The 13,011-nt window shown below is 38.3% G+C and overlaps 1 protein-coding gene across 2 annotated transcripts in view; it reads right to left on the bottom strand.

The window, feature by feature from the left end:
* AP2B1 (adaptor related protein complex 2 subunit beta 1) overlaps positions 1 to 13,011 on the bottom strand; it is a 128,421-nt gene that overhangs the window by 111,772 nt on the left and 3,638 nt on the right. For both annotated transcript variants that reach the window (XM_039222627.1, XM_039222628.1), the window contains exons 2-3: positions 9,848 to 9,907; positions 4,055 to 4,160 (exon numbers count right to left, since the gene is read on the bottom strand). In XM_039222627.1, coding sequence (XP_039078558.1) covers positions 4,055 to 4,160; positions 9,848 to 9,884 — 143 coding nt within the window. In that variant the 5' untranslated portion in view covers positions 9,885 to 9,907. The remainder of the gene's footprint in view (positions 1 to 4,054; positions 4,161 to 9,847; positions 9,908 to 13,011) is intronic.

Here is a 13,011-nt window from a genome sequence, read left to right as displayed (position 1 = left end):
CTCGAACCCACAAACCATGAGATCATGACCTGAGCTTAAGTTGGATGCTTAACTGACTGAGCCACCCAGGTGCCCCATCACTTGGTACATTTCTAATCTCACAATTAAACTCAGTCATTTTCCTAAGAAATCCTGATTCCCTTCTAGTGGAATGTTTGTTTGTTTTTTAGTTTATTTGAGAGCGAGAGCGAGAGCGAGAGAGAGAGAGAGAGAGAGAGAGAGTGTGAGCAAGTGGGGGAGGGGCACAGAGACGGAGAGAGAGAATCCCAAGCAGGCTCCGTGTTGTCAGTGCAGAGCCCGACTGGGGGCTTGATCCCATTAACTGTTGAGATCATGACCTTAATCCCAAATCAAGATTCGGACGCTTAACCAACTGAACAACAGAGGTGACCCTATTTCTTTATTCTTAACATCACATATTCAGTCAACGAAAACAAGTAGCCTCAAATATAAAAGTTTACACTTTTTTCAAGTTCAAGTCATTTCATGATTTACTACTTTCTTGTAAAGCCAAAGGAAAGTGACATCATTAGTTTAGAAGGATTGACCTTATCAGATTTTAAAGCTATATTTTTAAAATTTAGGTGAACTATAATTTTATGAGAGATCAGCAATAAAACTTCCCCTTAAAGCTCTATCAAAGTACTGTAAAACTTCTAAACACTTCTGAACATCTTACTACAAGAACACAGAAAGAAAATGTCAGTGTATTTCTACAGAAAGGAAAATGACTGAAATAACTGGTCACCTGGTACAGCTCGCGGACACACACACAATAAGCAGAAATAGTAATTTACAGAAAGGAAGATGGAATGCAAAGTCAAAGAATCCAGCTTATCTCCAACAAACCAATTACTTCTGCTCTGAAAGGCAAACTGTTTAACCTGAATATACATACCTAGTGTAGTTTCATGCACATGTAGACACTCAACAAACACTAACACTCCCCCAAATGAAAGTTCTTTCCAATAACTCATGGGCAAAACAACTAAAAACTGGTAAACAAATGTGACACATTAACCGTCAGTAAATTTAACATCCTGAGTAATTTAATTCCAACAACCTGCCCAAGATCAAAAAAGATCTTGATCAAGAACAAAGTTCTAGAGGTAAAAACTGTTAAGTACAAACCTATAAAGCCTGAACTTTCCAATATAGTAGCCACTAGTCATATGTAGCTGCTCATCGGCAGTGCAGTTAGTCTGAACTGCGATGTGATATATATAAAATACACATTGGATCTTGAAGACAGGATGAAAAATGTAATGTAGGGACGCCTGGGTGGCTTAGTCGGTTAAGCGTCCGACTTTCGCTTGGGTCAGGATCTCGCGGTTCGTGGGTTCGAGCCCTGCGTCGGGCTCTGTGCTGACTGCCAGCTCAGAGCCTGGAGCCTGTTTCAGAGTCTGTGACTCCCTCTCTCTCTGACCCTCCCCTGCACACGCTGTCTCTCTCTCTCTCCTAGAAATAAATAAAACATTAAAAAAATTTTTTTTTAAAAAATGTAATGTAAATTACCTCATTAATAATTTTTACACTGATTTCAAGCTGGAATGATACTCAATATACTGTACTATATAAAATATATTATTAGAATTAATCTCATCTATGTTTTATTTTTTTAATTTGGCTATCAGAAAATTTTAAATTATATATAGGGCTCACATTGTATTTCTATCTGACAGCACTGAACTTGAAGTTACTTGCAGGGAGACAGAAATATGATAACCTATGAATAGCTGAGCTCTATTTATTCTGCTTCGTTGAGTTATCTAGACATGGCACAAATCCCATCTCCTCCAAGAAGGGTTCTTCAACTATTCTTATTTACATGGATCTCTCTTTTGTAGAATTCTTACTGCCTTTAATGTATACTAGTTCCTAATAATAAAACTGAATTTTATTATTCCCTAATTTTTCAAATTTTGGGTCTCTTCAACTAGACAGTAAGTACAATGAAGACTCAAAGATATCTATATTCTTTCGTTTAAACTATGATATGTGGGGCACCTGGGTACCTCAGTGAGTTGAGTGTTCAAATTCTTGATTTCGGCTCAGGTCATGATCTCATGGCTCATGGGTTCAAGCCCCGCATCGGGCTCTCCACTCTCACTGCAGAGCCTGCTTTGACTCCTCTATTTTCCTCTCCTTCTGCTCCTCTCCTATTTGTATGCACACACATAGGCGCACACACTTTCAAAAATAAAACACTAAAAAAATTATAAAACAAATTCATTTCATATTAATGTATCATTTTAAAGCAAAAAATTTGTTTTTTAAAAATTAAGATGATATTATTTTACATTTTGCCAAATCTCTTTAGTATCTAGTTTATGCAATGACTGCTGGATCCTCATATTTGCTCCTGCATTCAACCTATTGTAGAATATTGGGTTTGCTTTTTTTTTTTAAGTTTATTTATTTTGAGACTGAGTATGAATGGGGAGGAGCAGAGAGAGACAGAATAACAAGCAGGGTTCAAGCACTGTCAGCACAGAACTCGATGTGAGGGTTGAAGTCACAAACCATGAGATCACGACCCAAGCCAAAATCAAGAGTTGGACACTTAACCAACTGAGCCACCCAGGTGCCCCTATAGAATGTTTTGATTAAAGTTTAAGAACTAAATCATACATATATATTAATTGGAAAAGGGAGGAGTATTTGAACAGTTTTTTCAGATAACTGGATATTCTTTGATACATTAAAGCTAGATAAAGGCTTTTTCTCTTTTGTCTTTTTCAGTCCACACATTAGTTCCTTAAAAGTCAGCTACAATGTGGAATCTGAAACCATATCTAACTTTTTAAACTTGTTTGCAATAAGATCTCTCATTTATCACTCAATGTGAATGGATCTTTTGCCCATGGATAATTCTATGATCTATGCACTGGTCATTTAGAAAATATTTGTTGGGTTATGCAGATCTTCCCAATGACACATTTCATCATAGAACAGTAAATAATACATCTCATCAGAAAAGTCTCTAAGTATTGGGATGCTGTCAAGCTCATAATGAGAGATACAAGTTTTCCAACAATTTAATTTTTACTTTATTTTTACTTTACTTTAAAGCTCAAAATGGATCTATTGTCAATTTTTTTCTCTAGAAGCGACAGGTTCACTTTGTTCATTTTTACAAAATGTCTCCCAAATACTGAAGGTCAGATTAACTATAATTTGTCTGTCAATCATTCTTTCACTTAAAAATGGTGTTCCCAATTCAAACAATTATGCAAGGGCTTTTTTCCAAGTCAACCAATCACATTTTGCTATGTAGAAGTGCTTTAGGCATAATTCCTATTTTATTACATGGAATATTAAAAAGACCTGTACTCATGGTTCAAGGCTTAATACATTTTTAATGTTTCATGAAGAATAGCCCTAAGTGAAATTGTCTTTTTCCTGCAAGTATGTGGTGACGAAGAATACAGTGACTACTGATACAGTTTAGCACCACTACCTTGATTCACACTAAGGCATCAGCAGTGCATATATCAACACAGAGAAAAGGCAAATAACATCTAAGTATTATTATAAGAAGAGCCCTGACCTTAGAAATCCCCCAAAAGGATCTTGGGAATCCTCAAGGGCTTGCAGATAATCTGTACCTATTTCCAAATGGTCTGGCTGAGTTATGGGGGTGGGGCGGCGGCGGCGAGAAATGGACTTTATTAATATTGATTTTCATCTTAAATTCAGCAACTAGTTCTAGAGTTGTACAGTTAAGAACAGTGACTCAAGTCAATTAAAGAACCTATGAGCTTCTGCTTCTCAATACACTTTTATCATCTCCTAAAACTACTTCAGCAACTGATCTGTAACTGTGTCAGCTCTCAGGAGGTTTTATGCTAGATGTGGATGCAAGAAAATCAAACTGGTTTCATTCTTCAAAAAAAAACTCAAGTCACAGAGTCCACATAAAAGCAACTACACTTCCTTGTGATTTTTTAATTCTTATAGGCTCTTTGATTAGCATTGTTAAATGAAAAGCAGTAAAAGCCATAACAAAGGGTATGGGTCTAGAGTGACCATCAGCAGGGGTGATGACCCTTACCTAACATCCTTCCCCACAGTCATGGCAGCAATCACCTTCTTCACAGCCTCCTTCCTCTTTTCTTTCTTTTCATTGTTGAGTTCAGCCTTCAATTCAAAGATTTCTCCTATAAGAAAAGAGAACAAATTGGTAAGATCCCAGGACCAGAAAACTAGAGCAAAATAGTGTACTCTGTAATAAATAACATGACAGCTGACCAAAGGCAGGGCAGCAAATGAAGAGAATTTAAAAATTATAGGGGCGCCTGGGTGGTTTAGTCGGTTAAGCGTCCGACTTTCACTTAGGTCATGATCTCGCGGTTTGTGGGTTCGAGCCCCACGTCGGGCTCTGTGCTGACTGCCAGCTCAGAGCCTGGAGCCCATTTCGGAGTCTGTGACTCCCTCTCTATCTGACCCTCCCCTGCTCACGCTGTCTGTCTGTCTCTCTCTCTCTCTCTCTCCTAGAAATAAATAAAAAATATTTAAAAAAAAAATTATAGGATAGATATAATTCAAATCCCTAGAATATTAATCGGCCATTGATAAAAGACACCATCATTTAGGTTATGGCCAGAGAGGAAGCTGCAATCCAGATCTTAGGAAGTGTGGGAGTAGGGAAAAAGCAAATCTCATGTCTTACTACAATAGGGAGAGAATGGCACCTGAGGGATGATCTTCCATCAGAATTTCAAGGTCCCAAGGGAAAAAATAAACATAGGCACAAAACAGGTTCACAAATCTGTTTTCAAACCAAAGAGACTCCAGATATCAGCTCATTCATCTACTCTCAACTTCACAGATAAAGAGCTAAGGCTCAAAGATCAGAGTGAGTCAGTGACAGAGCTGCCCTCAGAACTGTGTCTCCTGACTCTTGAATCCAGAGGCTGTCAACTTTGGCTGCACACTATTACCTGGGAGGTATTTAAAAATAATTACGGGCTGCCTGGGTGGCTCAGTTGGTTGGGCATTCTGACTTCAGCTCAAGTCATGATCTCGTAGTCTGTGAGTTTGAGCTCCACGTCAGGCTCTTTGCTGACAGCTCAGAGCCTGGAGCCTGCATTAGACCCTTGTGTCTCCCTCTCTCTCTCTCTGCCTCTCCCCTACTCGCTCGCATGTGCACACACATGTGTGCGCTCTCTCGCGCTCTCAAAAATAAGTAAGCATTAAAAAAATAAAAATAAATAAAAATAACAACACTCAGGTTCTACTCTGATCAAATAAATCAGCACATCAAGGAGAAGTCTTGGGCTCGTATTTTTTAAAGTTTCTCCACGTGATTCTAATGCACAACCAGGGATGAGAATCACTGCTCTAATTAGCACTTTAAGAAGCTGAAAGGCTTCAAGGCTCCATCCTATTCAAGTGATCTAACAGAAATGATAATCTTAAAGCTTCAAGAATGGTACAAACCAGAGTCATTTCTAAAGGCACAATCCTGAATGAGTGCTCAGGCCCTGCACTGGGAAATGCCAGAGTTTTCATCACTACTTTAAGGACCAGGCTCACCTATCTTCAGAAAACTGGAGCTGAAAGAAAAGAAGATAATAATCCTCACCTGGTTTTAAAAGAAAGAAGAAAATACACCACTAAGCCCATGAAAAAGAAATTGGATACTCCTCGTTCAACCTTCCATCTGTACTCTTCTACAATACTGCTTCATTTTCCCTCCATTTTGAGGACTGTGTTTGATGCTCATTTTAACCAGACCTCATTCATCAGCACAGAAACTGGGGGGACATGAAATTCTGTGATCTGCTAAGGCCTCTAGATGGGAAAGATGAAACTGGTAAGAAACACAAAAGCTGGACACTAAAAAAATTTGTTACGTCAAAATCCACTGCTATCGAGGCAAACAAATTAACACAAAAATCAGTTTTATCTAATCAACAACTGCAAAATAGCAGTCAGGAAAGCTGGGCCCTTCAGAGTCATGCTCCTCTCCACCAAGTCCTCAGCTGACAAATCCAGCTTTCAGGCTTCCCATCATTTACTTCTAGGAACAGTAAAGGACAAGCAGCAGGGCTTCCAAAGTCTGAACTGTGAATAGCAGCAGGAGCTGATGAATCAAAACAGGATGTAACTGAAATTATTCCAATCCTAGGATAAACTTAAAGAGTATGTTCCAGTGGCAGTTCTGGTGGGTGTTACAGGAAGTAAAAGGAACAGAGTTAAAAAAAACACATTTTTTAAAATGTGGTATTTACCCAGCCGTGCTTCAATCTGTAGGTCTTAAACTTTTACAAATTCTTAAATTAAAAAAATGTTACCAGGACTCATTTCGAAAGAAGGTTTGAAGAGTTAGGGGAGTTTTTTTAATTACATATTTTTATGTCAATATAGACAATAACCTTGGTCATAAAGCACACAAAATGTTAGCAAAAGAAGAAACAGGTACCATTTCAGGATGGTAAGAAAATCGGAAAAAAAACCTGATAATGAATGACAAGGTGCTAACAGTTTTTGTTAAGTATAAAAAATAAAGATAGGGAAGTTGTTGAGTGGGAGCCAAAGAGGACACAAATTATCTCAGACATACAACTTTATTAAGTTCTGTTTGTCCCTTCCTCTTCCCACTAATCAAATCTACCAAGCACTGCCAACAGCTAACAATGGTTCTCAACCTTGGTGACACATGAGAAAAATGCGGGGAGCTTAACAAAAATCCCCACATCCAGGCCATAGCCCAGACCAATAAATCAGGGTATCTCGGGTGGAGGGTCCTAGACTTTAGTATTGCTCTACACTTCCCTGAGAAAGTCCAATGTGTAGAAAAAATTGAAAGTCACTGACCAGTAGTTGATAAAATTAAGAAACTCGTTGTTGAGTTTCTGTACTGTAGTAGAAGAGTTTGTTTACCCTTACATAACTCCAAATGACCAGAAGACGACAGATATGCTTGCACTTTCTTGAAAACGTTTTGGTGCTGTTTGTTCACTCTAGGCCACCAAAGTGTGCCCGATCTTAAAATTTTAAATAAAAAAATTTTTTTCAGGGGCGCCTGGGTGGTTCAGTTAGTTAGGCATCTAACTCTTGATTTCAACTCAGGTCATGATCTCAGAGTTCATGAGACTGAGCCCCATTTCAGGTATGCAGTAACAGCACAGAGCCTGCTTGGGATTCTTGCTCTCTCCCTCTCTTAAAAGAAAAAATAATTTGAATCTTAAAAGTTGCAAGAGTCCCCGATTGTTAACACTGTGCCACATTTGCTGTATCATTCATTCTATATATTTACATGTTTCTTCCTGAATACTAATAGTAAACAATAGTAAACTGCAGCCATCCTGTCTCTTTAGCTCTAAGTGCATCAATGTGTAATTTCGAAAAATGATTACCTTAAATAACTATAATGCAATGATCAAAATCAGTAAATTTAACATTGACACATCATCTAATCAATGGACTTTACTCAAAGGTTTGAGAACCTCCTTCATAGTAGTGTTACCACCATTCCCCTCAGGCCAGGATCCAATGATCAATATGTTATATTTTACTGTAATGTCTCTTTAGTCTTTACTCTGAAACAGCTCCTGACCCTTTGTCTTTCATGATAATGACATTTTTAAAGGGACAGGCCAGTTATTTTACAGAATCCCCTTCAGTATGGGCTTATCACGGATGTTCCCTCAAAATTACATTGAGGTTATGCATTTTGACAGGCATTTTTTTTTTAAAAGATTTTTATTTATTTCTAGGAAAGAGAGAGAAAGATAGCGTGAGCAGGGGAGGGTCAGAGAGAGAGGGAGTCACAGACTGAAACAGGCTCCGGGCTCTGAGCTGGCAGTCAGCACAGAGCCCGATGCGGGGCTCGAACCCACTAACCGTGAGATCATGACCTAAGCAAAAGTCGGACGCTTAACCGACTAAGCCACCCAGGCGCCCCTTGACAGGCATTTTGAGAGAGAGAACAAGCAAGTGAGCAGGGGAGGGGCAGAGAGAGAGAGAGAGAGAGAGAGAGAGAGAGAGAGAGAATCTCAAGCAGGCTCCACGCTGTCAGTGCAGAGCCCAATGCAGTGCTTGAACTCACAAACCTTGAGATCATGACCTGAGTTGAAATCAAGAGTCAGATGCTTAACCAACTGAATCACCCAGGTATCCCTAATGATCACTTTTTTTTTAATGCTCAAATTATCTCAAATTTGGCAAGTGGAAACCCCTTCAAACCACACAGCTCCTTGACATGTCTCATCAAATTTTTTTCTTTCTTTCTGGCATAAGATGTTCATGTTCATCTTGTACTTTCCCTTGATGCACCCTGGAATCAGTTATTTCTCCAGGGTCCTGATTCCTTTTCCAAAGAGTCCTGATTCCTTTTAGTTGGAAATGAGATCTAGTAACCAAAGGATATCCGGCATCCTTTGCATCTACTCTGACTTGAAAGAAATTAGGATATTTAATCAGAAACTCAGTTCCTAAGTTTGAGCTCTGCGTCAGGCTCTGTGCTGACAGCTCAGAGTCTGGAGCCTGCTTCGGATCCTGTGTCTCCCTCTTTCTCTGCCCCTCCCCTGCTTGAGATCTGTCTCTCAAAAAATAAATGACAAACATTAAAAAAAATAAATTAAAAAAACCCAGAAACTCCATAGTGGACACTCAATAAATATTTTCAGAATAAATACATGCAATGGATCATTCAAGAAAGAAGGACCCTTGTTCTTCAAGACTAAACTTAGTTAAATCCAGAGAAAGTCAGGAGGCCAAGGCCAGTAAACTACAAGGGAAACAAGAAAGATAAATTGAGGCAGAGAAGTTGTCGTATTTCAGCCACTAGAAGAGAGGCAGAAAAGGTCCATTTGAGGAAAAAAGCTGTTGAAGAGGAAGAGGAATGATAGTTGGTGTCATGGCCAGAATGCTTCAGTAAACATAAGACTGCTAAATACAAAGCACAAAAATCCTAATCCTGAAGAAAAGTCCATCTCAGCTGAGGGCGCAACAGGCTGATAAGAATGAAACTGGTCTGCTTTTGATAGGAGGGCCATCTATTGCACTAGAAATGAGCTGTTATTTAGGAACAATTCTACAAAAGATGAGAAGTTTGTACTTTCCCAGGAAGAATCCTTAGTTCCTAGTCCACAGTTAAAAGTAAAAACCAGCATTACATTTCTGATTGCAAAGACAATGAGGTTACTAAATCCAAAGCTATTCAAGTAATCCATAGTCTATAACCTAAAACCCATGGAATTAACTCTACAGGTTCCCTGTTTTAAGTATAAAGAACGTATTTAGACAAAGCCCAGAGATAGATCTATATGGAAGGATATGAAAATATCAAGTTTCTATGTACTGTTTGCATGACCCTTTTTTGTTAAAGATAAAATGTTTTTAATCATAAGAATATCTGCATTTATACGCACAGAAAAAGGCTGAGGATACATCCTGAGTTCACCTTAGGGACACAAAAAAGGAGAAAGAAAAATTTCGTTTTTACTTTTTACGTGATCTGTATTGTTTTAACAGTACTGTTATAAAATATTTCCAAGTAAAAAATTAAAAGAGAATAAATGTACTGCTTCTTCCCTTTCTGCCTTCCTCAGAGCTACCAGTCTTCGACAGATCAAAGTTGGATTTCTTCCTCTCACCAAAACAGGACCTCTAAACCAAAATGATGTGCATTCACACTCTCTCTCTATTTAAAAGTCTATCATTTAATAACTTATTCAAATACACTTTTCTCTACAAATAGTAGATCTCCAACGAGATACTCCAAAATATGCATGTCTGAAGAGGTCAGGAACATTTCCAGGTGGGACAATCTTACACCACAACTTCTGAAGCAACTCAAAAGAACTCAAAAGTTCTTTGATCAAGTTTTCATACTTACCTTTTTTATTGGTTGTGAAGTACTTGGAGTCAGTCATGGTTTTGGATCTTTAATGTGCACCTACAACAAGAGAAAAAAAAATTCCTTTATCCAAACTATTGATGTCCAGCAAGGAATTCAACTTTTAAGAGCATTTATAAGAACTTCTTTACTCAAAATTGAGTATTTTCTTCATTATTGGTGAGTCAAGAGATGCAAAGATAATTAAGAATGTAACTCTTGCCTCAAGGAACTGGGGCAAAATCCACAGGCTAAATGGAATGGATTGATAATATGAACCTATTATGACTTTAAGAATTTGTAATCCTCAAAGTCTCCAAGATCTAAAGCTAAACCTTTTTGTAAATACATCTTCAATTAGGCACTCAAATATTTAAGATTTAAAATAAAGTTTGTTTTGAAAGATCTCCCCATTACTTTCCATTTAGGAAAATATGATTTACTCTCTACCTCAAGGAAGGTATCCTGAAAAAATGTATCCTGAAGCAATGTTAAGATCAAAGCAGAAGAAGAAAATAATTGTGCCAATCTATTTACCATTACACTTGAGAAAAGGAATCTAAGAAAAAGACTAAATTAATAGGACAATATTCTTTCACAACAAATATCTAGAGACAAACATGCCTCACACGTGGATTTTTTAAATTACAGTTTTCATGTTTTCAACAATCTATACTTAGCCCAATTGTATTCCCAAAGAACAAATAATACCACTTTACGGTTAAAAATAAAGCCAAAAAAAAAAAAAAAGAGCTATTCAGTTACCATTGCATACAAAAGAGAATGAGAACTGGTGTTAAAACTTAAAAGATCATGGATCTCACCCTCAAGTTTAATACTTCTGCTCCAATTCCCAGGAAATTAGTCCAGCCGACACATGGTTTTACTAGTAAAACAAAAATGGCATGGACTGGCCACATTTCTCCCTAAATAATGAGACAATGTTTTTTGATTTGAGAAACTCTTTAAGACTTTGTCCAAGGTATTTGTTATCTTTAAATGTATTAAAATTTTCTTCTAATAATATTCCTTCTGCACTCAAAAACATGTATCTTCTTCCTTATCATCATCAACAATACTTATTACCAAATTTACGACTGATGCCTGGCACCTGCTTATTACTGCCAGGCCAAAGCAACATGATGATAATAAATTTGGCAAACTTGAGTGATCCAACATTTGGCAAGCCACAGTAAATATGGATCAGAGAAAAAAGACCTAAGCACTAAACAAATCAATGTAATTAAGGAAAAGGGAAAAAAGCCAAATAAACATGAAATAATGAAAAAAGCCTGGCTCAAATTTGATCTCTAAAATGTGCTACTTGAACAACCTAAAGGGAATGTGCTACTTGAAAAATCTAAAGGAAATTAGACTCAGCTGAGATCTTTCCAAGTGGCTATTATTTACAATCCTGATCCTTATGCAAGAGTGCTATAGGTTGTAACAGAATTTCATCGAATTCCCCTGTTAAAAGACGCAAGCCAGAACTCACAATCCATTCATAATGTACACTAAATTTGAAATGGGCAAACTGAAGGGAATCCTTCATATAAAAGACCTGGGATAAATCTGAAGCTATCATGTAAGAACTTACACGTAAAAAGACGAAACAGGTATACAGAAATGATCACTAATTAGAGCCTATTAGGAGAGCCATAGCTCAAGGCCATTATGGTCCGTCTAGGATGTTAGTATGCCTATTAAGTCCAATAAGATCATCAAAACTTAAAACTTGGTTAGAATTTAAAAACAAAATCTGCTTGGAATTTTTCATACATTAAAAAAAATTTTTTTTAATGTTTATTTCTGAGAGAGAGAGAGAAAGAGAGAGAGAGAGAGACAGCGTGAGCAGGGGAGGGTCAGAGAGAGAGAGAGAAGGAGCCACAGAATCTGAAACAGGCTCCAGGCTCTGAGCTGTTAGCACAGAGCCCGACACGGGGCTTGCACCCACAAACCGTGAGATCATGACCAGAGGTTTAGTCGGATGCTTAACCAACTGAGCCACCCAGGCTCCCCTTGTTTTTGTTTTTTAATGTTTATTTATTTTTGACAGAGAGAAAGAGCGAGCAAGCGAGCACTCATGTTGACAGCGGAGAGCCCAATGCGGGGCTTAAATTCACCAATCATGACCAGAGCCAAAGTCAGATGCTTAACCGACAGAGCCACTCAGACGACCCTACCCAGTTTCTATGAAAAAGGGCACAAAAAACTGTTTTGTTTTCTCAAGATCTCATACTCATATACACATATTAAACTTTTTTTTTTTTTTTTTTTTAAGTATTTTTATTTATTTCTAGGAGAGAGAGAGACAGCATGAGCAGGGGAGGGTCAGAGAGAGAGGGAGTCACAGACTCTGAAACAGGCTCCAGGCTCTGAGCTGGCAGTCAGCACAGAGCCCGACGCGGGGCTCGAACCCACGAACCGCGAGATCATGACCTAAGCGAAAGTCGGACGCTTAACCGACTAAGCCACCCAGGCGCCCCAAAACTTTTTTTTTTTTAAGGTAGGCTTCATGTCCAGCCTGGAGCCCACAAAGGGGCTTGAACTTACAACCCTGAGATCAAGACCTGAGCTGATATCAAAAGGGAGCCACTTTACTCACTGAGCCACCCGGCACACCAGACATATTAAATTCTTTTTTTTTTTCTTTTAAAGTTTCACTTACTTATTTTGAGAGAGAGAGTGTGTGACCACGAGCAGGGGAGGGCCAGAGACAGGGAGAGAGAGAATTCCAAGCATGCTCCACCCTGTCAGCACAGAGCCTGATGTGGAACTTGATCCCAACACCCGTGAGATCACAACCTGGGCTGAGACCAAGAGTCAACGCTCAAAGGACTAAGCCACCCAGGCGCCCCACATTTTAAATTCTTAACAGGAGTTTTAACCACAGTCTATTACACATAAAACTAACCTAGTCTGAAATTCTACCTTTATTAATGACCCTCACATTTAATTACCTCCCTTAAATTTCATTGTCAAGGAATAGATTTCTGTCCTATTCATTGTGAGCACTGTGTTCTTAACCAGAAACTAACATACCCACCAACAAAATTTCAGGAGAGTCAAGTAATCTTAGAACCTAAATTAAGAATCCCTGATCTTAAAGAAAGGGAGAAACCTATCACCCTTGGCTCCTGATGTAAAAAACAGGAATGAAATAC

The sequence above is a fragment of the Hyaena hyaena genome, unplaced genomic scaffold, assembly GCF_003009895.1.
Source record: "Hyaena hyaena isolate Hyena2069 unplaced genomic scaffold, ASM300989v1 scaffold_1167, whole genome shotgun sequence".
Taxonomy (NCBI): Eukaryota; Metazoa; Chordata; class Mammalia; order Carnivora; family Hyaenidae; genus Hyaena; species Hyaena hyaena.
Note: the sequence above shows the minus strand (reverse complement) of the source record. Positions and strands in the feature narration are given on the sequence as shown.